Consider the following 27,675-nt stretch of genomic DNA (forward strand, 5'->3'; position numbering starts at 1 on the left):
GTAAAATCAATTTAGATAAGATATACTTAATTGATCCCAAATTAGCATTTATTTTTTATAACGGTAATGGTAATAATTTACATTTTAACAAAAGATATATACTGTATCTATAGAGTACACAATATTAAAACATTCAGAATAAGTTTAAAAAACACTGTAGAAGACTAACCTGCTACTACTAAAAAGATACACACAGAGGATAAATACATCATTATACATATAATTATTCAACTTCAGGAGTTTTTATTGACATTTATTTTACTGCCATTTCACACACACAATACTACACTGGAAACTGACACACCTCTTATTGAATTGTAGTCTATTAGATACATATTTGGATGCTAATTAAGCAATTTTCACTAGGAAATATTTACTAAAATATTAGAAATATAATATCAATAGTAATTTAAAAAACAATAACATTATTTGTTCAATGAAAGCTGCAAATCTGTAGCAATAATTCAGTAACCAACAGAGACAAGACAAGCCTTTATCATTTTTATTGACAAACTTACAGTCCTGCATCAAACTCGCTGAACATCACACCCAGTCAGAAAACACATCCATCAGTCCTCTTCGACTCAAACATAACAAATAAATGGTTTTTAGAAGCTATAAGAAACTAAAAAACCAAACCATTTGTTTTAAATCAAACTATAAAACGGTAGCGATTTACAGAAACTTTAACTCAATCAGATTCTAACCAGGAGAGAAATGTCCAGCTGTGCTTTTTTGCTTTATGGTGGAATTATTCAGTGTACTCCACAGAAAACCTACATTTTACTTTATTGTATGGGTCCCTTAATGAGTTATGATGTCCTGGAAATAACTATGTAATAAGGTATTAATCATATGAAAATAACGCAATCATTTGAAATTCCCCAGTTTCCACTTTAACTATAACCTTATTATAGAACTTTCTTTAAAATGATGACAAAATCAAAGACCATGAAATAAAGTTTAAAAGGAAAATGTTCGTTTTTTTTATCCTGACTAACATCCAAACTTTAAGTTAAAGAAAAAAATATTTGGAGAAAATGAATATTCTTTGATTTCTTAACATGATTTCTAACTCGTTCGATGCTCATGTAATAACCGATTTGCCAACAGCATTCTGTTGAACATCAAAATAATCTAATGTGTGAGAATCAAACATATGGACACCATTTGTTAGCCAAGTCTGTTTTTATAGTAATGTAATGTTAATATTGTCAATGAACAGTATTTGTAACCCTCACATGACCGACTGTAACGTAGAGCTGCAACAAATTATTCTCTTATCGACAACAGGAAGATAATAGCCACCTTTTTTGATCAGCAATTTCATGGAGAAATGCTGTTTTTTCTCAACATTTTTGATTTATGCCATATAAAGTCAAATGTGATTTGAAATAAAAAATATATATACATTAAACGACCATGGACTAAATTTTTTATTTATCTAGAAACCACAAGCAGAATAAATGTGTAATAAAAAGTAATCTCGTTGCAGCCTTTGTAATCATACAACTATCTTTGATTGTGAGAAATAATGAACATGTGAAGCCTGAGCGTGCTTCAAACAAGAAACTGAAGCCATGATTCTGTTGGGTTTACTACCGTTTAACAAACGCATAGCTTGATCCTATACACAGAAACAGCCCACCAGTTCAGAACATTGACAGGTGACAAACAAACTTCTGCTGCGGGTCGGTAATCTGCAGCATACCGGCCAGACAGTGAAACATTCAGAGATTGGTTGGTGGCTTTCTTTCAAGGCTTGTTAGGGGTTGCTCAGCTCACCTGAAGAAACAATGTGGGGCTTATTCTTCGCATCATGGGCTCTAAATGAACCATTCTTTTCCGGTGGAGTTTCACCAAAGGTTAAATAAAAAAACTGGCATTTTGGTACTAAATATTATGGAAATACTCACGTACACCTTTTTCAAGAAAGTCAGCCTCTTATTAGTAGTGTAATATGTTGTTGAGTGTGAAGTTAAGACAATTTAAAGAACTTCTAATATCTTAAAATAATCTAAACTTTGTTCTCAAAATGTAACTATGTTTTCTTTGAGCTTTCTTTGACTTCATTATCTCCATATTGAAGTTTTTAATCAGAGCTGCAATGAATTATCGATCAACAGAAAAAAAAAGAGGCAACTTTACATGGCAGAACATGTTTTTTCAGCTTCTCAAATATGGATATCTTTCTTTATTTTATTTTAAAGTAAATATCTGTGGATTCTATGCTGACAGAACAAGAGATTGAAAGTGTATGATAATGATTGATTGAATTGTCTAGAGTAATAATTGTTAGTTGCAGCCCTATGATCGAGTTTGAATTGTGAGACTGTTTCTTCTGAAATGACTAAATCCTCTTGTAACATGCCTTTTTACAATTGTTCCCCAGTGGACCTAGTACTCCATCATATGTCCCAACGTTTAGGGCCAAATTGGGTAGCTCTGTCCAGAAACCCTTCTAAGATTTGAAAATGTACTGTTTTAGTATATTAGAAGGAGACAAAGTAGACACAATGTTAGAGAGGAAATGTGTTTGAGTTGGCTACCATCATGGAACAAATAAGAAAGTTTGTGGATTTTCAGATCCAGCTAACCCAAGACTTTAAACCGGCAGCAGGAACTCTTGTGATTAATCAGCTGTGGCTCTGTTATTGTTAGACCTATTTTCAGTGGAGCAGTTTTGTGTTTCAGGGGCTTTTCTGAGATCAAATGAACTCCTTTCTGCCTTAAATTGATTTAACGTCAAAATAACAATATAAAGTAAAGCTCTCGCTAGTTTCCATCCACAGTTTCTGCCCTCTTCCAATTCCCAGAATCCCTTTCAACACCCCCCGGAGAAGAGGGAGGGACTTTTCTGTCCTGCTCTCTGATTAGAGGTGGGGTCTATTTAGTTCTTGGGCGGAGCCTGCAGAGTCTCAGGGAGCTGATAGGTCGGATCGTCCGACCTCTGAGTGTCCCTTCAGCAGGCCGAGCCTCACCACCACCACCCGCCTCTTCTTCTGCTCCGACTCTTCATCATCCGACTCTTCCTCCGTGTCTCTGTCTTTCCCTCTTCGTTTCCCCCTCTCCTTCCTCTTCTCCTCCTTTCTCTGCTTCTTCGCCTTCTTCTTCCGCCGCTTCTTTTCCAACTCTACCTTTTCCTCCACTGCTTGCTCCTCCTCCTCTTCATCCTCTTGGAGTCCCACTTGCACTTCTTCAACTTCCACCTCCTCCACCGCCATCTCCATTTCTTCCTCCTCCTCGTCTTCTTCTTCCTCATTCTCCTCCTCTTCTTCCTCATTCTCCTCCTCTTCTTCTTCTTCCTCATTCTCCTCCTCCTCGATGTTATCTTCCTCCTCCATCATATGTTCTCCCTTCATCTGCTCTAGTTTCATCTTCATCCTCTGTCGTCCGTTCTGTGTCGGCTGACAGGACCACAGCACAAAGTTAAAAAAAGAACTCTAGTACTTCCCAACAAAAAAAGCTTAAACAAATAATCTTTATGCAACCTTTTAAGTTAAAATAGTTAAAAATTAAGTTATATTTATCAGGGTTTCCGTTAGCCGGTAATTACCGGTTTTTAGCTGGTAACATTTATTAAAAACCGGTAAATTCAAAACCTGCTGGTCAAAATGTCCGGTAATAATTAAGGATGCTCCGATCGATCGATTGATCGATCGTCGGTCATTATCAGCCGATATTCTCTCTTAATAGTTTGATCGGTGCTCTCTATAAAGGCCGGTCAGGAGAGCTGGATCTGATCGATATGGACATAAACGTGAGTGAAGTATAACCGGACGCGAGAGAGAGATCAGATCAGCTGCTGGGTCTGACGGAGACACGCAGCTCTGCATGATCACCTGCTGCTCCGCCGTTGTGACGGACCGGTGAGTAAAACACACACCTCAAGTTAGACCTAACACACTTAACTATTTTATCTACCTCTGGAACAACCTAAACTAGTTATAAATATGTTTATTCTTCACTGTCGGGTCACTCATTACTGGATCAGCGAGCTGCATGAGTCTGATACAGAAGAGGGAGAGAGGAAAAGAGAGGCTCCGTTTATTTCTCCGTTGTTAATATCCAAAGTTAATGTAAACTTTTGAATAATGTACTTTATCTACGACAAGTAGTTTTTTTGAATGTAATAATGATGTTGTTTGTTGTTTGTGGAAGCCAAGCGGCAAACTCTGGGGAACAGCCGGGACGCCAATACGGAAGTGCCACACACTGCAGTTCATACATGGGCCGCTAGGGACTGGCTGCAGAAAGGAGCAATTTCCATAGACCCCCATGTTAAATGCCCAACTTTACAGCAGAAAAAAACATGTTTCTACTAGTGGTGTAATGGTTCACAGAAGTCACGGTTCGGTTCGTACCTCGGTTTGGGGTCACGGTTCGGTACAACAAGAAAAAGCAAAAAAGAAGTCCCAAATGCATAATTCCAGGTTTGTTGTTATTTATGTTTGAACAGTAGTGCAAGTTTCAGTTTAAAAATAAGGAACTCTGACATTTTGAATAATTAACTGTATTAAACAGTTACAAACAAACCACAAACACTCAGATGGCCATATTATCTATAATGGCTGATGTCAAACAAAAAGGTTTCATCAAGCTGTAAAACTAAAAAGAATGTCTTGAAAATATTACATCATAAATAATAAGAAAGTGTTTTAAGAGCGCAAAGTCGTTGAAAAACATATGCCAAAAGCTTCCGTTATTTATTTTTGGTCTCTCGGCTCTCATGTCTCTTGGCTTCTTAAAAACAGCGGAGATCAGCTGTTGAACTTGTCTTTTGCCGGGCTCCGGTGTGAATCTTACAAATCTGGCTGATGCCTTCTGATATGATTTAGCATATTTGGCGTGTGTTTCCATTAGCATACCGCAACGCTATCGAACAACGTCGACACACCGTCCTCGTCCGATCCACCACTCGCACTCCATCGTTATTGTAGTCCACAGGGAACCCGAAATGTTCCCACACAGCTGATTTAAAAGAAACAGGTGGGTTCTAGCTCCTGTGTGTTATCTGAAATGGCCATACCAACTTTTCTTCTTCTTGTATTTTGTTCGTTTTGTTGTTGTGTTTCTTCTTGTTCTTCATTTGTTGTTTAAGAGCGGCTGGCAAACAGCTTTTAGGCGCAATACCGCCCCCTGGATTATTTTTTTTTGATTTTTGATTTTTGATATACTTTATTAATCCCCGTGGGGAAATTGTTTCTCTGCATTTGACCCATCCTAGTGTTAGGAGCAGTGGGCAGCCATTTTGAACAGCGCCCGGGGAGCAGTGTAGGGAACGGTGCCTTGCTCAGGGACACCTCGGTAGCACTTGGTCTTGCCGGGACTTGAACTGGTGACCTTCCAATTGCCAAGCCAAGTCCCTATCGACTTCGCCACCACCGCCAAAATATTATATAGTGTAGTGGATGACAGACTTTTTTCCCACTCGTAAAAAAAAGGTGTATTCGTCGTGTGACTGCGGGTGCCGAACCTTGACGTCCGAACCGTGACGAATACGGATACCGTTACACCCCTAGTTTCTACCCATGGATGCAATAAATATTATCGATATAGTTAGATTCCACCTTCATGATTATGAATCTGTGAGTGAATTGTTTTCTAACACGACCCTTTTATTTATATTAGGTCTTAAAGTTTTTGCATAAATTAGGGCGTGGTCACTTTGATGGACACGTACATGCCTCACTGTCAGCTAACAGCAACTTGTCCACTCTGCTAGGCTACAACCATAGAGGCTACAACGTTAGTTAGTCATAGCACTGTACTTGACTCCTTTAGCTTTAGCCGTGTTCGTGGTGATTGTGCCTTTTAGGGAATATTGTTACAAATACCAGACAATTAAAATGTTGTGCTGTGCACTTGAATGTACCAACAGAACTTCCAAGAAGTCTAAAATGATAATATTATACATGTTAACCCCGTTCGCAGGTGTTTGTGTGCTTGGTAGCTTAGCTTGTTACTTATTAGTCAGCTAAGGACGTAACCCTTTATGCATACATATACATTTTAGTTTATGTTTCAGCCTTGGGTAAGACTTTTAGAGTCTATGGCTATGACGCCCATAATGCTAAACAGGAGCAAATGTTAATAGGGGACCCAATTATCCCAGTGGTGGCCGCCGGAGCTAACGGAGCCGCAGGGGGCTAGCTCCAGCCGGCGTCCCGGAGCTAGCCCACTGCGGCTCCGTTAGGTCCGGGCGGTGGAGTCCGTCTTTTCTCAACGTGTGAATGCAAAGCATTAAGAATAACAAAATATAGCTAATTCTCTTGCAGATTGTCTCATTTGATTATGAATGTAACGTTTATATAGGGGAACTACACTGTTAGCAGTAACTTGGTATGCATGTATTTCATGTTCGCTTCCTAGCCTGAGCTAGCTCTGTTTACTTCCAGTTCGGAGGCAGCAGGTCCCGCCTCTTTGCCCTTATTTGGAGCAGGCGGGATTAGACTCTGACGTTGCTGTCAAGCCATTAGTGGCCGACTCCGCCTACTAAGGGCTTCTCGGCAACTCTGCAGAATCCTATGGGTGACGTCACGGACACTACGTCCATTTATATATACAGTCTATGGTGGAAGCGCATCATTTATTGAATGAATCTTAACTTTTCCATCTGTTACGATCATAAACTGAAGCAATATAAAAATGAGCCCCATTAACTGAGTTTTAAACATCAGCATATCCGCTCATAGTCCGGTAATTACCTGCTAACTAGGGGTGTAACGGTATAAGTATTCGTACCGAAATTATTTGGTATATGGGCCCTTCGGTTCGGTACACGTGTGTACCGAAGTGTACCGAATGAATATAACGTTAAACGTAAACAATTGAGAACGTGAACAACCTTTTGGAAGTAATCTCAGGTGCTGCGTCGCAGCATTCAGAGTAATTTGCTCACATTGGGTTCAACGCGTCATAGAGGGACCAAGTCCATTTCATTGGACGAGAGGCATACTATGAGGACTGGTCACAGGGATGCGTTCAAATGTAGTCAGTAATTTGAGGAACTGTCGAACGCAGATAAAGTTGAGCTTGAAAATCCTCCAGCATCATTGAAGTCTCCGGTTTGGGAACATTTTGGTTTCGCAGTTACGTACAAGGATGACGGACAAAGACAGGTGGACCGAACCAAAGCGGTTTGTCGGCATTGTTCAACTAAAATTGGTTACGCGGCTGGCAATACATCAAACTTGCACACTCATTTGAAAAGGCATCACCCGAACGTGAATATCACCGGTACCTAGGGTTGGGTATCGTTTGAATTTCCACGATTCCGATTCTACTTTTCGATTCCGGTTCTTAACGGTTCTCAATTCCGATTCTTTGAGGGGCAGGGTAAAAAAATGATACATGCTTCTTCCACCAAAAAAATTACATTTATTCGAGAAACTTTTACACAGGTTAGTTTAAAGTAATATTCACATTAATCAGTCTGTTTATATTCACTGCTATGTAACTGTAACCTGAGAACCACTGAAGTTACAACAGTGCAACAGTCCAACTTTTAAAAACAGTTCTTGTTGAGAAAAACAAGCATATCTGCCTTCTCAGGCATACCGGGAAGAAATGTTTGAACATTTTGAAGTAAAATGCTTCAATCTGGTGCACTTTAAGCAGAATTACTAGAGACTAGTACAACTCTAAAGACCCATATGAAAAAGATCGGTTTACATTTTAATAATTAAATAAGTATGTGAGCATAACCAGTAACCTACCATAGCCAATAACAAATAGCCTACATGTAACGCATTTTATTTTTGTTGTTCATTCATATCTTATTTTACTATTTTATTTATGCATATTTTTTTATCTCTCCAGTTTAAAACTATATGTCTGGTTTACTGTCCTATAGTATACATTGGAATGATTTCAAACCTGTTTTATCCCAATAATTATAAAGGAGTGCCTTGGAAATATGTGTTTACATAAATTGTGATCAAAACGTTTGAGACCCACTTTGATAACTTAGACTAAAGTGAACTATCTAAACACTCAGAGTCCTTTACCTCACTGAGCTGTAGTTATCAGCCTCTCAGTCTGACTGGAGAGGACTCTCTCTCCACATCATTGTAGAAACATATTTTTCTTCCGTTAGAGCAGCTAGCACCAGATGCTAATAACAACAGTGCCCTCCCTTTCTACCTAGCTCACTCGCACTTTGGCTGTGAGCGCCAGATAAGCCAACATCCCCCATTTTCATCACTTACAGCGCCCATCGTACAGGGCAAATGAAAAGTGTAACCGGGGTGAAAAGGGTGTTACATTTACTTAATTATGAATGTTGTTACATCAAGGCCGAAAATTAGGATGAGCACCAACGGTCAAAACATTTTTTTTCTCTCCCAGAGCTGCCAGCGCAGCGCCTCCACAGATCTGGCGCCCAAGGCGAACATCTATAACGGCCCGTCCACACAGCGGCGTGTGTTGACGCTTGCCGGCGGACATGTCTGAAACTCGACCAACAACCAATCACATTAATCTCCCGCCCCTGACACACAAGCAGCGGTTTGATTGGCTAGAGCTTGTACTGGCATATGATTCGATTGGCTGACGCTTCTGCCGAGGCGTCAAAAGTTGAACATTGCTCAACTTTTGCAGCGAGCCACGCCAGCTACGCTCCGCGTCGTTTCCCACGATGCATTTCAGCTAAAAGTGACGTCACCCCATTCAAAGTGAATGGTGAAGCGTCAACGCACGCCGCTTGCCGGCGGGCGTGTCTGAAACTCGACCAACAACCAATCACATTAATCTCCCGCCCCTGACACACAAGCAGCGGTTTGATTGGCTAGAGCTTGTACTGGCATATGATTCGATTGGCTGACGCCTCTTCCGAGACGTCAAAAATTGAACATTGCTCAACTTTTGCAGCGAGCCACGCCAGCTACGCTCCACGTCGCTTCCCACGATGCATTTCGGCTAAAAGTGACGTCACCCCATTCAAAGTGAATGGGGAAGCGTCAACGCACGCCGCTGTGTGGACGGGCCGTAACACCAGTGCGACGGGCCGGCCCTGGTCTCAGGTTACACTGTAGGAAGTGTAGATACAACGCTACATTTCCCGCCCCGCTGCAGTCATGCAGTAGGCTACGGAGAGCAGCGAGAAACATTTCCTCAGGCATCGAAAAGCGGAACCGAAATTCACATTTCTAAATGATGCCGTTGGAATCGAAATGTTGGAACCGGTTCTCGGTACCCAACCCTACCGGTACCAAAAGAAAAAAGACTGAAGTGCAAACCCAACTCCCACTAGCATTTAAGCCTCCACCACTCGCAAAAAGTTCAGACCGAGCCAAAGCTATTACAAACGCCAAATATCCTTATGTTGCCATGTTAGCAAAGCGCTACCTGGCTGTATCTGCTACCTCTGTCCCTAGTGAGAGGGTTTTCTCCACAGCAGGAGACATTGTTAGTGCCAGCAGGAGTGGAGTGCACCAGCTGGGCGTAAACTGGTCATAACTCTACGTCCGAAGTAGAACCGAAGGTTAAGACCAAACTAAAGTTATGACTAGTGCACAACTTAGACTTAAGCCCTGTATGCGTTGTGCCCAGGTGTAACTTTTACGCCTAGTATGGAGCAGGCGTAAATCGGAAAGAGAGACTAGTATCCATAGTAACGTAAAACAGGTAAGAAGGAAAATAACTATGGCAGTGCGTCTTGTTTACATGTTGTAACAACGAAAGGGCATTAAGAAGAGAAAGAGTCGTCCGTGATCGAACAAACCCACTGGACATCTATTCAGTGAGCTGATAGAGAGGTTTCGTTTGGGCAGACAAGCCCTTTTTGATTTAATCGAGGAGATCTCCCCTCAACAACAGAACGGATCAGACAGAAACGCTGCGCTCTCCAACCTTGCAGGTGCTGATTGCGCTCAGATTTTACTTTAATACTGTGGGAGACATCATTAATGTTCATCGCACAACTGCATGTCGGGCTATTAGACACGTTTCCTTGGCTCTCCAGCGCCGCCTTAGGAATTATATTCACTTACAAACACAAGAAGAAGCAGCAAAATCCTCCTGGCATCCGTGAAGATATCGGTGGACGACTTAACCGCAATCACATAATAAACAACATATAGCCCTGTATATTTGTAATATGAACGCTGTTTTTTTGCAATTGCATTTCAATAAGCTCCCATTGTAACCACATATTTTCATTAGGCCGTTTTATAGCATATTTTATTCAAAAAACACACAAGAACATAAGATAACAACATTTGGAGAACTATTAACATGAAATTGAGATAAAAACAAGTAGGCCTACAATAAATATGATTAGAGAATGGTGAATGACAAATTGCCTTCTTCAGTGATTCTTTGCTGATTCTTAAGAATTATAATTTTGAGTCTTAATTTCTCCTTCTCCAGCTCAATTTTGTCATGTTCCGCTCTCAGTTGTGCGGTCTCCACCTCCAGACGAACGATCTCTTTCTCCACCAGTTCACGCTGTAGCTCTGTAAAATCCCTCTTTCTTTTTCGGGGTGTGGGCGTCATTTTTCTCTTCTTTTGGTTTCCGTTATCCATGACTTCGTTATCCAAGTCTTAGCTTGCTCTGAATGGAGGAGTTCGAGTGTTAAATTATGTAGACGTGTGTTGCTTGGCAACAATTACTGTTTCGCGTGTATTCACATGGACGCGCATCTTAAGACCAGACGCAGCTACGACCGAGACTAGTCAGGCTTGGTGCACTTGGTGTAAATTTGAATCACTAAGTCGGACATAGCTATGCCCGACATTAGAGTTAAGACCTACTTTTTTACGCCAAGCTGGTGCACTCCACTCCAGATCTGCCCTTTCGGCAAGCAATGTGGACAAATTAATTTTTCTTAAAAAAACATGAAAATACAATGACAAGCAAGTCATAATGTCAAACTGGCTGCTTAGGTACTAGTACAGTACAGTTCAAATACAGATTATTTCAGTGCATCGAAATGCTGCACCTTAATGTTTATTTTATTATATTGTGTATTTATTCGAGTGAATACATTATTCACAGTTTAATAATTAAGTAACCCCAAAAAATATTTTATGTTTTGTGATAATTGTTTCTGCTGTACCGAAAACATACCGAACCGTGACCTAAAAACCGAGGTACGTACCGAACCGAAATGTTTGTGAACCGTTACACCCCTACTGCTAACGGAAACTCTGCTACACAATTATTATTATTATTGAAACATGACGGGTAAGTTTAGAATTTGTCCGGTAAAATTAATTATTTACGGACACTTGACCGGCAAGAAAAAAATCCTAGCGGAAACCCTGATATATATATATATATATATATATATATATATATTCTATTTTTTTTATAATTGGGGAGAATCTCGTTTTTTCCAAAGTTATCATGTATTGCTTTTCAGCCTAACAGGGATATGATTATTGGTCTGGGTCACACAGCTCTAGCTTGTACCTGAAAGTCTGCTATGATTCGTCAACTGCTTAGAGATATCCCGCCCCTTAGCCTATTAAGTACAATCGGTTGGAGCGCTCCCCCTGGAGGGAATTTTGAGTTTTATGTCTTTGCAGAACATTTACATACACAAAAACCTACATAGCACACTACAGGAAAAGGAAAACCCCAATAAGCGCAATAAGGCCCCTTTAATATTAGACAGTGTTGTTTTCTTGATCCCTTATTTATGTTTTCATTGTGCAAACATATACAGTAGGGCAAAAAAGTATTTAGTCAGCCACCAATTGTGCAAGTTCTCCCACTTAAAAAGATGAGAGGCCTGTAATTTTATCCTAGGTATACCTCAACTATGAGAGACAGAATGAGAAGGAAAAAAAAATCCAGAAAATCATTGTCTGATTTTTAAAGAATTTATTTGCAAATTATGGTGGAAAATAAGTATTTGGTCAATAACAAAAGTTCATCTCAATACTTTGTTATATACCCTTTGTTGGCAATGACAGAGGTCAAACGTTTTCTGTAAGTCTTCACAAGGTTTTCACACACGGTTGCTGGTATTCTGGCCCATTCCTCCATGCAGATCTCCTCTAGAGCAGTGATGTTTTGGGGCTGTCGCTGGGAAACACGGACTTTCAACTCCCTCCAAAGATTTTCTATGGGGTTGAGATCTGGAGACTGGCTAGGCCACTCCAGGACCTTGAAATGCTTCTTACGAAGCCACTCCTTTGTTGCCCGGGCGGTGTGTTTGGGATCATTGTCATGCTGAAAGACCCAGCCACGTTTAATCTTCAATGTCCTTGCTGATGGAAGGAGGTTGTCACTCAAAATCTCACGATACATGGCCCCATTCATTCTTTCCTTTACAAGGATCAGTCGTCCTGGTCCCTTTGCAGAAAAACAGCCCCAAAGCATGATGTTTCCACCCCCATGTTTCACAGTAGGTATGGTGTTCTTTGGATGCAACTCAGCATTCTTTCTCCTCCAAACACGTCTAGTGGAGTTTTTACCAAAAAGTTCTATTTTGGTTTCATCTGACCATATGACATTCTCCCAATCCTCTTCTGGATCATCTAAATGCTCTCTAGCAAACTTCAGACGAGCCTGGACATGTACTGGCTTAAGCAGGGGGACACGTCTGGCACGGCAGGATTTGAGTCCCTGGCGGCGTAGTGTGTTACTGATGGTAGCCTTTGTTACTTTGGTCCCAGCTCTCTGCAGGTCATTGACTAGGTCCCCCCCGTGTGGTTCTGGGATTTTTGCTCACCGTTCTTGTGATCATTTTGACCCCACGGGGTGAGATCTTGCGTGGAGCCCCAGATCGAGGGAGATTATCAGTGGTCTTGTACGTCTTCCATTTTAGTTAGAAGTTACAGGTCTGTGAGAGCCAGAAATCTTGTTTGTTTGTAGGTGACCAAATACTTATTTTACCGAGGAATTTACCAATGAATTCATTAAAAATCCTACAATGTGATTTCCTGGATTCTTTCCCCCCATTCTGTCTCTCATAGTTGAAGTGTACCTAGGATGAAAATTACAGGCCTCTCTCATCTTTTTAAGTGGGAGAACTTGCACAATTGGTGGCTGACTAAATACTTTTTTTCCCCACTGTAAATGTCTGGCTGCAAGAAGAGTTTGGGTTAAAATCGTATTAATACTCACCGACTTCTTGCCGTTTCGGAGCCTGTGCAGCAGTAACCTGACGGTGTCTTTGTTCTGACATAGTCCCATCGTGTTCAGGGCGTCAAGAGCGGAGCCGGAGCAGCCCTGCAGGCGGAGCTCGGCCCCCAGAGCGGCCTGCAGGAAGTTGTTCTTCCAGATGTTCCTGGTGAAGAGCGGGAGGGAGAGCGCCACCACGGTCCGTCGCTCCAGCAGCGTCTGGGCCTGTTCCTCTGACATCTGGCTGTCACACAAGCAAACAGAACAAGTGTTCATCAGATCGCTGACCAAACAATGAGATTTTAACAAAGACATTTTTACTGTTATGAACCAGCAGGATTCCTAAATTCTTTGGTCCATTGTGTGTGTGTTAGAGATGTTAAGATTCACCGATTCGCATTGGTGCACCGGCATAAACGTTCAAGATGCGAGTGCACCGGTTGAAAGAGTGCACATCGGCTACAGTTTTGGTTGAACCGGGTTGAACTCGCGATGCATCGATTGCGTAGCGTCTTTGCATCGGTAAAAAAACGATTCAAAATCCCCTCATCTTGTCAACGCTCAGCAGAGACGATCTTTGATATTTGCTTCGCCACTACGGAGGCCGAGAGTCTCAGTTATCAACACACACGGAAGTTGAGGTGAAAGATAGCGCACGGAAAAATACCTACAAATCAAACGTTTTGCAACACTTCGGATTGTTCAAGAAAGACGGTGTAATAGTCCTTTATGCTATATAGTTGACCGCAGGTCATGGAGAGTAATCAGGTATCCGTAGACCTTTGTATGAGGTATCTTTATTACTTAACAGGTCTACAGCCATGATACATAGATCCGTCCAGATGCGGGCTTGCATACACACAGTATCACTCCGCAGCCGCACCCCATCAGTAACGTCAGTAACGTCCTGATGGTATATGTGCACTGCACTATATACTACAGATGGTCAACTTGAAAAATCGCTCGCAAATTGTTAACGATGCCGAGCCGCTTTAAAGTACACAAGTAGTACGAGGAACTTAGCGACGCACATAAAGAGGCGACATGGGGTCTGCGGCTGAAAAGAGAAACCTGAAAGTTAGGAGTGAAATCACTCAGTGAGGTGTTCTGTCAGAGAGTGGTGTTTAGTGTACAGCGGCCTGTGACGGCCAATAACAGTTTAAATCTCTTCCTTACTGTAAGCAGTTATGAAATACCTGTTTGTGAAAGGTTATTTGTATTCTTTATTGTTCCTATAGAACCCACTGCTTTCTGCTCACTGGTGAGTTAGCCTATGAATGAGTGTTAAGCACATCAGGCTGGCAGCTGTATGGGCATTGCACTATGGTAGCTGTTATTTGCACATTGTTAATCATGAGCAATGCATCCTTACATTGTTTAACTGTGAGGTGTTATACAATTGTACTGTACTCTGGAGAGCTTTTAAAGGTACAAAAATAAACGGCATGATGGGATGTGCAGTACCAAATATGTAAAGCACTTTTTTGTTAATGTATGATTTGCTGCATATAAGGAATAAGACAAAAGTCCTCTGTCGTACCATATTGAAGTATCATTATTTTTGCATCATGTTGGATTCAACATGATGCAAAAATAATGATACTTCAATATGGTACGACAGAGGACCGAATCGCATAATGTTGAATCAAATCGTATCGAACTGTATCGCAACAGGGGTGAATCGTATCGTATCGTATCGCCTGGTGTTTCAAATGTATCGTTAATGTATCGTATCCTGGCAACGAGATGCGCATCGCATCGGCCTCAGTGATGGAGATGCACATCCCTAGTGTGTGTGTGTGTGTGTGTGTGTGTGTCCTCTCAAGACTTACTTGCTGCTCTTGGACAGGCTGTTGATGTCGGGGAACAGTGAGGACAGGCAGGCGGTGACGAGGGGAGCCTTTTCCTGGGCCCAGGTCAGACAACGCCGCCAGGGGAAGCATGACAGCGGCTTCCTGCTCGTCACTTTTTGATGGAAAGGATTATCCGTCTGCCGTGTCAGCGCCTTCATCTGCACCGCCACCAGGAAACACATCAGGACATGTGACATGACAGTTAAAGATGCACAATTTGCGAAGCCTGACCTGCTGATTACAATGTTCTATCTTTATAAGAAGTATAATTGTAAGTATGTGCAATCATTATAGTAAAGATTATTTAATGGAAAAGTTAGATTACATTTTATATTCATAATAAAACATGAATTAGCATTTTTCCCTCACTAAGTTAAAAGACCTTCTTGTTTTCAAAAACTTGTTTTGGCCATGATGTGTGTGTGTGTGTGTGTGTGTGTGTGTGTGTGTGTGTGTGTGTGTATGTGTGTGTGTGTGTGTCGCTGTGATTTAAGTCAGGGGTTCCCAACCTTTAAGGACCGGCAGATACATTAAAAAAAAAATCGCGGACCGGTTGTCCATTTTAACTGATTTGAATATTTACTCACCACCAGCAGGTAGCAACAGAGGCTAATTGTATGTAACAGCCTGAACAAATACTAGAACAATATGCATCCAAAACATATTAACAACGTTTAAAAAAGAACCAGTGTCGTTTTTTGTATTTTCGGAAAAACGGAAAAAAAACAAAAAACTGACGTTATTCAGTTTTTAAACCAAAACGGGAAAACAGATAAATCAACGTTTTGGTTTTGTTTGTATGATTTATGGATAATCCAGTGAATGCTGGGAAAACGAGGAGAAGGCGCATTATGAAGGAGATGTCCGGTCGCCAGGGTGTGTGTGTGCAGGGCCGCCCCTCCCTACAGGCCAATCACGCAGGGGGCCCCGCTCAGAGGGCCTCAGCTTCTGTGCGCAGTTCTCCGCGCACCCCCCGCGAGAGTGAGAGGTGACAAGGGGAGCACGTCTGTAACTCGACACCGTTGCAATGAATCGACATATGACCAATCACGGCTTTGATACGGCCACTAGTGCAGGTGAAGAGATGTCGGTGAAAAGACAGTTTCAGTCCGGCGCAAAAAACAAAACATGAAGACACTAGACTAGAGCATCACTCGAAGGTGGGTTATTGTATGAGTCAAATGTACAACTTGCAAATGTTGTATAAGTCAAATTGCCATATTAAAACATCAGCTGCAATTCACGACATGAAGAAGGCAGTCTCTGCATAGCATATAGGCTAATGGAGATGCAGTTATTTCCAGCATTCTTTATTTACCATTCATTCAAGTATGTGATGCCTTTTATCTGCTAATGTACAGGAGGAAGCGTGATACACTGTCTGTCTAATTGGCTTACATAACAGTTAAAGTTTACAGCCTAAAAAACATGGAGCATTTTTTTTAGGCTTTTATTCATTTTTATGTCAATTTGCACATTTCATGGTGATGCTCAGCCTCTCCCCTTAACTCCTAACAGTCATCATCATGTCAACCACAACACAGAGAAATACTGATAGAAATGTGCGTGTAGTTGTTGATACATTGCTGACAGAGGGAATTACGTTTGAATACAGATTTAAGTAATATCAGTTTTTGAGCATGTCATAAGCATGTTTTGTCTTGACTATATTACAACTATATTATAATAAAATAATATAGTATTTATATTATTGAATTGATTATGATTATGTAACAGCCCGGGGCAGATAAAGGGAAAAGTGGTAGTGAAGCAGTCACGACAGAGGCAGTGTTCAAATAAAAAAAGAGGCTTTATTGCTGTTCAACTAAAAAATACCTTTTACGATAGAAAGGCTAACGTAGCCGGGCCGCTAACCGACTTGCCAGCTTACAAACTGTTTCCTCAGTCTGGGAGTCTCCTGCTCCCTCCATGTGCCACGCACAACTGAGCAACTCGAGGTGCTTTTGTCTCCCTTGAGGGAGTGATTAGCACCAGGTGTGAGGTCTCCCCACCTGCTCCCAATACTGTTAATTGGCAGCGGGTGGAGCCACCTATTGGGAATGTAGGTGTCTCCCACTACTCTGCCTCTCAGTCCCTTACACACCCCCCCCCTTCAGTTCTGTCCGAGGAGAGGTGACCATGGTCCACAGGGCATCTCTACGGGACAGAGCATCTGCATTCCCATGCTTAGCTCCGGCTCTGTGGATGATAGAGAAGTTAAACTCTTGTAGTGAGACAAACCACCTTCCTACTTTAGCATTTGTGTCTTTTTTATTTGCCATCCAGATCAGTGGGGCATGATCAGTTACCAGAGTGAAGTGTCGTCCCAAGAGGTAATACCGGAGGCGCTCAAGCGCCCATTTTATTGCTAGGCCTTCTTTCTCCACAGTAGCATACCCTTGATCCCTTGTGTTCAGCTTCCGGCTGATGTACATGACTGGGTGTTCCTCACCGTGAACCTCCTGGGATAGTACTGCTCCTATGCCCACCTCTGACGCATCCGTCTGCACAATCATCCCCCGGCTGAAGTCTGGGGTCACCAACACCGGCCGTGCGCAGAGAGCCCTCTTAAGTCCCTCAAAGGCGTGTTCAGGCTTTCCTGTCCACTTGACCATTAGCGGCTGTGAGTCTCTGGTCAGGTCTGTAAGGGGAGAGGCTATTGTGGAGAAGTTTGAGATGAACCGGCAATAGTAGGACGTCAGACCCAAGAAGGTTTTCACCTGTTTCTTTGTTGACGGCCGTGGCCAGTCCTGGATCGCCTGAACCTTCCTTTCTTGTGGTCTAACGTTGCCCCGCCCAATGGTGAAGCCCAGATACTCGGCTTCCTCCAGTCCAAGCTTGCATTTTCTTGGATTGGCTGTCAAGCCCGCCCTTCGGAAAGATTCCAGCACTGCTGCAAGCCTTATGAGATGGCTATCCCATGAGTCACTGTGGATCACAACGTCATCCAAATAGGCAGCTGCATACTCACGATGTGGCCTCAGAACCTTGTCCATCAGTCTCTGGCACGTGGCTGGTGCTCCATGAAGCCCAAAGGGAAGCACAGTATATTGGTACAGCCCTGTGGGGGTGGCGAAGGCCGTCTTCTCTCTTGAGGCTGCTTCAAGTGGGACCTGCCAATACCCTTTCGTCAAGTCGAGAGTGCTGATATATCTGGCTTCCCCAAGCCGATCAATCAGCTCATCTATCCTGGGCATAGGATACGCATCAAACTTGGAGATTTCATTCAATTTTCTGAAATCATTACAGAACCTGTTAGTTTTGTCGGGCTTAGGAACCAGAATGACAGGGCTGGTCCACTCACTGTGAGATTCTTCAATCACCCCCATAGCCAGCATTTTCTGCACTTCTTGCTCAATGGCCGCCCGTTTTGCCTCCGGCACCCGGTAGGGCCGCATCTTTACCTTTTGGCCAGGCTCTGTGTGGATTTGATGTTCCACCATCGTTGTGCGTCCAGGTCGTAGTGAGAACACGTCCAAACTCTGCTGAACCAGTTCCTTGGTTTGTTGTAACTGAGCTTTGGACAGCCCTGGACCGTATTCCACTTCGGCCACCTCCTGGTCGGGAGAAGAAGGTGACACAACCGGGGAACCACAACACAGCAGTGCCTCTCGGGCGTACCATTTCTTTAACAGGTTAACATGGTATATTTGGGATGGTTTGCGACGGCCAGGTTGACGTACCATGTAGTTGACTGGTCCCACCTTCTCTACCACTTCATAGGGACCTTGCCACGATGCCAGGAATCTGTGTTGGGGACCAGGAGAAGCACTTTATCCCCGGGCAGGAACTCACGCGGTTGGGCACCTCTGTTATACACTTTCCTCTGGGCTTCTTGGGCTTGAGCCATGTGCTCTCTGACCATGGGCCAAACATCTTTCATATGCGTCTGCATCGTCTCTACATGCTCAATCAGGCTCCGATGGGGGCTTGGTTGCTCCTCCCAGGCTTCCTTCGCGATGTCGAGAAGTCCTCTGGGCTGTCGGCCATAGAGCAGCTCGAAGGGGGAGAAACCGGTTGAAGCCTGTGGAACTTCCCTGATTGAAAACAGGACATAGGGCAGAAGCTGGTCCCAGTTACGACGATCCTTGTCAACAACCTTCTTTAACATGGATTTCAATGTCTTGTTAAAGCGTTCTACCAATCCGTCTGTCTGAGGATGGTAGACAGATGTACGAAGCTGCTTTACCTTGAAGAGCCTGCAGAGATCCTTCATTATCTTGGACATGAAGGGAGTGCCTTGGTCTGTTAGTATCTCTTTAGGAATCCCAACTCGGCTGAATAAGTGAAGCAGCTCCCGTGCAATCACTCTCGTTGTCATGTTCCTCAAGGGAATGGCCTCCGGGTACCTGGTTGCATAGTCAAGGATCACAAGAATATACTGATGTCCCCTGGCAGACTTCACCAGCGGTCCCACTAAGTCCATGGCAATGCGAGAAAACGGTACATCGATTATCGGTAGAGGTATTAGGGGATTTTTAAAGTGTGGCTTGGGACTCATCTTTTGACATTCAACACAGGTGCGACAATAATCCTCTATAGCTCTTACCACCCCTGGCCAGTGGAACCGGCTTCCAATCCGCTGCCTTGTCTTCTCAACCCCTAGGTGGGCCCCTAGGACATGGCTGTGAGCCAGATGCAACACTGTGGACACATATTGGTTTGGGACAACCAACAAGTCTCTTCGCTGACCTTCAACCTCTTTGGCATAGTATAACAGATTATTTTTGATGAGGAAATGAGGACATGTAAGATCACCTACTCCTGGAACAGGTTTTCCCTCTATTTCCGTAACATTGCTGCGTGCATGCAGCAGATTGGGGTCTTCCATCTGGGCGGTCCCGAACTGGCCCTTCAAACTTGGAATCAATGCGACTTCACCCTCCTCCCCTGTGCTTAGGTCTCCAGGGAAAGCAACAAAAGGGTTATCATTTGCCTCATCTGCACTGGAAGATTGGTTGCCTCTCTGCTCCTCCGGCACAGCACACACAACTTTGGGGAACTGCTGAGGAGACGTACCCGGGGTGGCAATTTGTCCTTTCTCTCGCTTTCCTTTGGCACGCCTGGGATATTTGGACCTCCCCTCCTTCTGGTGCCGCAGGCGCTTGTATAGTGGGCAGTCTCGCCCCACCAAGACTGGGACTGGTAGTGAAGGAACCACCCCCACTTTCAGCTCACAGCTGCCTTTAACTGTGGTAAGGTGGATGAGGCAAGTGGGGTATAATTTAGTGTCCCCATGGACACAGGAGACGGCCACAGTCTCTTCAGATGGCAAATGGTCGAGGAGGTGGGGTTGAATGAGGGACACCACACTTCCTGAGTCCACTAGCGCCTCTGCATCTTTTCCATTTACCTTGACTGGTATCATTTGAGCCAGGGAGCTTTCCTGTACCCAGCAAGAGTCAAGAAGGTGGCAAGGCCTTGCACCAGATGAGTGGGCGGTCGGCATTAGCTCATCCTTTCCTGGGCAATCCCGGGCAATGTGGCCTATCTCCCCACACTGGTAGCAACGCGGTTGGCCCTCTGGCAGGTAGGACTGTCGTCGCCTTACCTCTTCGGGTTCCCATCGCGGTTCTCGTGCCCGTCTAGTCCGTGATGCTTCCCCACTGGCATTCCGGCCCCACTCGGTGTCTGGTCGTGTGGACTTAAGCAAGTCCGCTGTGACCATGTGGCTCTCCACTACGTCAACCAACTCATCCAGACTGGCTGGATTCTGCTGGCTTGACATTTTCTTGGTCTCATAGGGCAGAGACCGAATATATTTGTCCATCATTATCCTCTCTAAAACACTCAACTTTTCGGGGTCGCAGGTCAGCCAGGCTCTGGTTACCCGGCCTAGGTCATACATCTGGGCCCTGGCTGACAACTCTGGCTTGTATTTCCAGTCATGGAACCGCTGGGCTCTAGCTGCTAAGCTGTAGCCATACCTCGCCAGGATTTCCCTCTTCAAGACGACGTAGACCTTTGCTTGGTCAGGAGGGAGGTCGAAGTAAGCTTGCTGTGCCGGGCCCAGGAGGAATGGTCCAACCAGATCAGCCCAGGAATCCCTTGGCCAGCCCTCTCTTTCAGCAGTGCGCTCAAAGGCTGTTAAGTAGGCCTCCATCTCTATCTCATCACTCTCCGTCATTTTGGGGATGAATCGACCTGGGTTAGGCTGTACGGTTGCTTCCCTCTGGGTAGGAGAGGCTGCTGTTAGGCATTTTTTTACCTCCACATGGAGAAGCGCATTCCGTTTCTGCTGCTCCTGTATCATCTGCCGTTGCAGAGTCTGCTGCTCAGTAGAAATACGCACCAACTCCCTTAGTACATCCTCCATCTTGAAACCGAAATACACTAACTGCAACACCACCACTAGAGTCCTTAGGCCCGCATTCTCCACCAGTGTAACAGCCCGGGGCAGATAAAGGGAAAAGTGGTAGTGAAGCAGTCACGACAGAGGCAGTGTTCAAATCAAAAAAGAGGCTTTATTGCTATTCAACTAAAAAATACCTTTTACGATAGAAAGGCTAACGTAGCCGGGCCGCTAACCGACTTGCCAGCTTACAAACTGTTTCCTCAGTCTGGGAGTCTCCTGCTCCCTCCATGTGCCACACACAACTGAGCAACTCTAGGTGCTTTTGTCTCCCTTGAGGGAGTGATTAGCACCAGGTGTGAGGTCTCCCCACCTGCTCCCAATACTGTTAATTGGCAGCGGGTGGAGCCACCTATTGGGAATGTAGGTGTCTCCCACTACTCTGCCTCTCAGTCCCTTACAATTATCATTATTAGTAGAAGTAGTTTATTTGCATTAATTATATTTTAATCTTTTTGAGGCTAGTATTTGGCAGGAAATGCAGACGTATTCACCTGTAAACGCATACTGAACAACATACATGCACATTTACCATTTACCTCACTGTATAAAAAAGTAACCGTTGATAATAATAATAAACAGGAATTATATTTGCAAAGTAGCCTACTTTGTTTCCCAAAAAAATGTTTTCACTCCTGTCGGTTGGGGGGGGCCTCATCTCACAATGTCGCTTGGGGCCCCAAGTTGGCCAGGGGCGGCCCTGTGTGTGTGTGTCTGTGTGACACTGGCATTTGTTTTCAGAAGATATTATGATAGTGACGTTCGTTCCGGTGCACGTCCGACAGCATTTAGCTCTACATCGAGATTAACATTAAACTAATTTATTTTGGGAACACCCGCATATACCTATGGAGTTAGCCAGATGTGTGTAAATTACTGTTCATGGTCATTTGAAAACAAATGCCGGTGTCGGACTGACACAAACACACAGAGCTGAGCTGAGCAGAGCACATACACACACACATCATGTGCCTTGGTGACTGGACATCTCCTTCATAAAACTAATAAAAGGGGGAGTAATCAGGAAGTTCGATGTGTGTGTGGTTAACACGTAGCAGCCTGCAGTCACTCGCTGTTTTGATGAAGGTAAACACAGCGAAGGCGGTCATGAATTCATAGATCAAGGCAGACTGGTTTACTCTCCTGTTTTGTCAATCCGGTGCTTAAACAAATAGGCTAGTTCTACACCCCTGGCCGACATGTCCTTAAAATGAAGTCCGAGTTCGAAATATATCTCAAGTAATGCAGTGTTTCCCACAGATCTGAAATATACTTGGGCGGGTGGTGGCATTTTGCGCAAAGATGGCACTGTTTGTCAGAGCACTTCATCCTTCTGGGATTTCATGAAGAACAGCTCCAACGCCTGTGTGTATGGGAACACCTCTGGTGCTGGTCCATTAACTGCCAGTGTTTCCCACAGATCTGTTTCCCACATATCTGAAATATACTTGGGGGGGGGTGGGTGAGGTGACGTGCAACAACATTAACCTTTCTGTTGGTCGCTTGTTAGCAGACCCTTCACGCGATGGCAGAGCGAACAGGTAGAGGCAGGGCCCATAATGATAGCCCTATTGTTTAAATCTACTACCCACACATGAACATATGGAAATTGATTACTATTTAAAAAAATAAATGTATTTATAAATGTATTTAGGAACCTATCCATGTGATTTTTAGTGGGGGTCGACCTCAAATCCTCTAGGGCAGTGCTTCTTAAAGTGTGGTCCGCGGACCACTGGTGGTCCGTGAGCACCCCCTAGTGGTCCGTGAGTATATTGGTAACATTTCACATTTGAAATAAATAAATACATTTCAGTTTTCCGCACTCTCGCGGGAATATCTCCGCAATGGAGCTAGGTTAAGTTTCACTTTCGATTGCATGATATAGCCCAGCGCAACGCCTTCATCACACTTGTTTGTAGCATTTTCAGGCGATTTGTAATATGTTCTAGAAAAACGATGTGTTTTTTGATATTTGCGGAGTTAGGTGGTCCGCGAGTGTTTTTTTATTGGTTAAGTGGTCCTTGGAATGAAAAAGTTTGAGAAACACTGCTCTAGGGGGTCCAGGGGCATGCCCCCGGTAAGATTTTATTTTTTATTTTAGAGTTAAATTCATCAATCTGGTGCATTTTGAGGGGGAAATAAAGAGACTAGATCTATGGAAACACCTATATTAAACAGAACTGTATACATTTCAATAATCATAAAATCATGGCCATAACCAATAACATCCCATTTCCAATATGAAAAAAACACTGAAACTTGTTTATTAATTTATTTTTGGTTCATTTATAGTTGTGAGTGTGCCTGTGCTCCTGAATCAGCCTCTCCTGTCTCCCTCCTCTCCCCCCTGCTCCTCTTTGAGGCAGCAGCAAAGACTAGTTTTCTCTCAACAAGTTTTAAAAGTGTATCTTACCTTTTTTCACCCAGTTAACGGTTTATTTATTTATTCATGGCTATATTACTAATCACATTACATTTCATTTAGCTGACGCTTTTATCCAAAGCGACTTATAATGACTGATTACAGGGACATTCTCCCTAGAGTAACTGAGGGCTAAGTGCCTTACTCAAGGGCACACTAGTGGTGGTGTTCCTGGCGGGATTTGAACCCACAGCCTTCCGATCTTCAGCCCACCTCACTATCCATTAGACCAATCACTACCCTCTCAAATGGAAATATGTGTTTACATAAATGGTGACCCCACCGTTTGAGACCCACTGAGAACTTAGACTAAGTTAACTATCTAAACACTCAGAGAGTCCTTTACCTCACCTGAGCTGAGGTTATCCCGAGCTTGAATGACACACAGAGACCAATCAAGGGTTTTGATTTATGATCTGTATGACAGTGGCCATGTCGGCAGGCCACATCATGTGGACAGCCAGTCACCCTGTGTGAGGCAGGCCACTTAACAGGCCAGAAGGAGGCGAGATCAGTGCAAGGGAGCGAGGGATCATTGTCCACAAGTTAATCGATCGCAGATGGCGTCGTGGTCACGGACGAATAAAAACAAAACCTAAATGGGTCGCGAAATATACTTGGGCGGCCGTTAATATACCTGGGCGGCCCGCCCAAGTATAGTCTATGTGTGGGAAACCCTGTAATGTATGCACTGCCATTTCCCCACATAAACATAACAGTCTGCAATTAAAGGGTTGTCTCCTGCTCCTCTTCCTACTTGGCGCACCGGTAACTTTCTCGTGCGCACATGAGGCTGAGACGCCGAATCCCTCGGAACATCATAAAAGCCATTTTCAACGGTTTTCTGGTGAAAGTTTAACTAGGCTACTGGATGAAATAATATGACTGGTAGGCTATAGGTGCAAAAAAACACTTAAAAAAATTATGATAACATATTTTTATATATTTATAATTCTGCAAATATTACGATAAACTCACAGCTATTTCGCGGCCCGGCAGTAACACCGGGGGTTGGGAACCCCTGATTTAAGTGCATGTGCTGCTGTGTGCAGCAATGCCATCATGTGAAGCGTGTATAAATTGAAGCAAATTGACAAATCCAAAGAATGACTAGGGTCTGTATCTGCGCCTCCCTTATAACAAACATTGGTGAAATGTTTCTTTTGGAGACCTAAAGCAGAATGTGTCTGTTATAGGGGTGTAACGGTATCCGTATTCGCCCCGTACCGTCACGGTTCGGACGTCACGGTACGCCTTTTTTTTTTACGAGTGGGAAAAAAGTCATTCAGGGCAGTATCCACTACACTATATATAATCCAGGGGGCGGTATTGCGCCTAAAAGCTGTTTGCCAGCCGCCCTTAAACAACAAATGAAGAACAAGAAGAAACACAACAACAAAACGAACAAAATACAAGAAGAAGAAAAGTTAGTATGGTGAGTTCAGATAACACACAGGAGCTAGAACCTACCTGCTTCTTTTAAATCAGCTGTGTGGGAACATTTCGGGTTCCCTGTGGACTACAATAACGATGAGGTGTGCGAGTGGTGGATCGGACGAGGACGGTGTGTCGGCGTTGTTCTACAGCGGTGCGGTATGCTAATGGAAACACACGCCAAACATGCTACATCATATCAGAAGGCATCACCCAGATTTGCCAATCACCGGAGCCCGGCAAAAGACAACAGCTGTTCAACAGCTGATCCCCGCTGTTTTTAAGAAGCCAATAGACATGAGAGCCGTGAAACCAAAATAAATAACGGAAGCTTTTGGCATATGTTTTTCAACGACTTTGCGCTCTTGAAACACTTTCTTATTATTTATGATGTAATATTTTCAAGACATTCTTTTTAGTTTTACAGCTGGATGAAACCTTTTTGTTTGACATCAGCCATTATAGATAATATGGCCATCTGAGTGTACTGTAGTGTGTATGGTTTGTTTTTAACTGTTTAATACAGTTAATTATTCAAAATGTCAGAGTTCTTTATTTTTTAACTGAAACTTGCACTACTGTTCAAACATAAATAACAACAAACCTGGAATTATGCATTTGGGACTTTTTTTTGCTTTTTCTTGTTGTACCGAACCGTGACCTCCAAACCGAGGTACGAACCGAACCGTGACTTCTGTGAACCGTTACACCCCTAGTTTGTTATAATAGACGGTTTTAGTAGCTGCTCTCCTCACCTCCTCTTTCAGCTGTTTGCTCCAGAAATCCATCATTGGCTTTCGGGCACCTTTGGCTGACCAGAGCATTTTGAAGGCAGCCTTGTAGCAGGACTTGCTCACCAGCAGCGCCGCTTTGCTCTTCTTCCCCATCCTGCGGCCTTTCTTCTTCTTGTCCCTGACCTCTGACTGCAGTCACCATCACCAAGGAAAAACAAAGAAAACATCAAAGATTCATACAGCATCTCTCAATTGTGTGGAACACGACCACATCCATGGTTAACATATCGTAGCCCACAGACCAAGGGTCACAATGAGTCCTGCTTGTTTTACAGCTCATAGAGCGACTGGGAGTTGCAGGATGAAACACGCCAGGTACAACAAATACATTACATTTCTGAATGTTGCGAACTAGATAGCAAGTTATCTAGCTATTTTTTGTGAGTGCAATACAAAATTAGAAGGTCAGCCGTTTCACCCACACTAAGGGGTCCAACGACGAACTGCAACTTTCTTTACTTGCAAATTTATCTTTTAAATGTTAAACTTCAAATGTGTTATTAATGGCATAACTCGCACAATAACATTATGTGTCTATTAATGTTGACTGCCGTACACATTTTAAGGGGGGGGACATCCGAAGTGAGAGGGGCTTCGCATAAATACATTACAGAATGTATGATGAGAGATACCGCTCTTATCCGTATGTATCCCACACCTGTTTTGTCTGAGGCGGCTTCACCCACAGAGTCCGCTTCCCACTCTGTCTGCGTTTACAGCTGCTCCTGATGACCTGGGCGCAGGTCTCACACACGAAGGACTTTTCGTGCACAGAGGCGCCCGGGAATGCCCACTGCACCGTCTCCGGGGTGGAGAAGGTGTACACCGCCCTCCGGTTGAAGCTGCGGCCCTGCCGCTCGAACTCAGAGTGGCAGGCGGAGCAGTTGTTGTCCTCGGGCCGCCTGGGTCTACGGCGACCGACTCGCAGAGCGGGCGAGGCCGTAGCAGCCAGTAGACATGGGTCTGTCTTATGGGATACCTCTTCGGTGTTCGCTGGAGGAAACGCCTCCACATCGTTTCCACCAGGGCAGTCCACCTCCGCACCAACAGCAGGTTCGGGAAGCTCCACCGGCTGAGTATGCTGCCCCAAGGAGCTGGGCTCAGGTTCGGCCGCTGTCGTGAAGCTCTCTGCACTGACAGCCTCGTTAGCAGCTGGTGCACCTGAGGAGGACGCTTCCGTGGAAGTTAGGTTACCGTCCGCGGAGTCGTGGGCATAGTCATGCTCGTTTGTCTCGGATGAGGGAACATTCTCATCTCCGTTCACTGCGTTGGTTTCGCTGTTTTCACTCGCCATGATGAAAAGACACCCTCTGGTTTGAGTCAATACGCAGGAAGAGAAACTCTATCTGCAGTCATCGCTGTTCGCAGCAGGCCAACGGTTACTTGCTAACCCTGGAGCCCGCCAGAACAACCACCAGGACGTGCAGGCAGATCTTTCAGAGTAAAGTCTCTTGAACCGTCAGGTCGACATGTACAGCAAAATGAGGTTTATTCTACCAAGCTTTGCGGACAAAATATAGACCGTTTTAAACTATGAACAGCTGCAGATCAGTTGGAAAACAGAAGCTGTAACCAACAGGATGTAGCCGTTGATAAACATTGAACTAGTTTCCGTGTTTCTGTTGACCGTCACGACGATGGCGACCTCGTGTGGTGGGAGGCCTGTACTACAAGTGATAGAATCATAGATGGACCGACTGGAACTTTGTAAATCTTTCAATATAGGCCTATGCACTGACCAA

General features: G+C 43.9%; 1 protein-coding gene across 1 annotated transcript; it reads right to left on the bottom strand.

Moving 5' to 3' along the window:
* Positions 1–487: 487 nt before the first annotated feature.
* LOC117453780 (uncharacterized) lies at positions 488–27,675 on the bottom strand. The gene is made up of 5 exons (XM_034092754.2): positions 26,592–27,675; positions 25,895–26,062; positions 14,908–15,086; positions 13,079–13,319; positions 488–3,407 (listed from the first exon to the last, which is right to left on the bottom strand). Exons 1-5 carry the CDS (start codon positions 27,225–27,227, stop codon positions 2,919–2,921), a joined length of 1,713 nt encoding a protein of 570 aa, XP_033948645.1. The 5' UTR covers positions 27,228–27,675; the 3' UTR covers positions 488–2,918.

The sequence above is a fragment of the Pseudochaenichthys georgianus genome, chromosome 10 (genome assembly GCF_902827115.2).
Source record: "Pseudochaenichthys georgianus chromosome 10, fPseGeo1.2, whole genome shotgun sequence".
In the NCBI taxonomy this organism is placed as follows: Eukaryota; Metazoa; Chordata; class Actinopteri; order Perciformes; family Channichthyidae; genus Pseudochaenichthys; species Pseudochaenichthys georgianus.

Coding starts and splice junctions, on each gene's coding strand:
- LOC117453780 (XM_034092754.2), bottom strand. CDS start 27,227: ATGGCGAGTGAAAACAGCGAAACCAACGCAGTGAACGGAGATGAGAAT. Junction 13,320..14,907: donor AGCCTGTCCAAGAGCAGCAA/GTAAGTCTTGAG, acceptor CTTGTGTGACAG/CCAGATGTCAGAGGAACAGG. Junction 3,408..13,078: donor TCCGAAACGGCAAGAAGTCG/GTGAGTATTAAT, acceptor TGGTCCTGTCAG/CCGACACAGAACGGACGACA.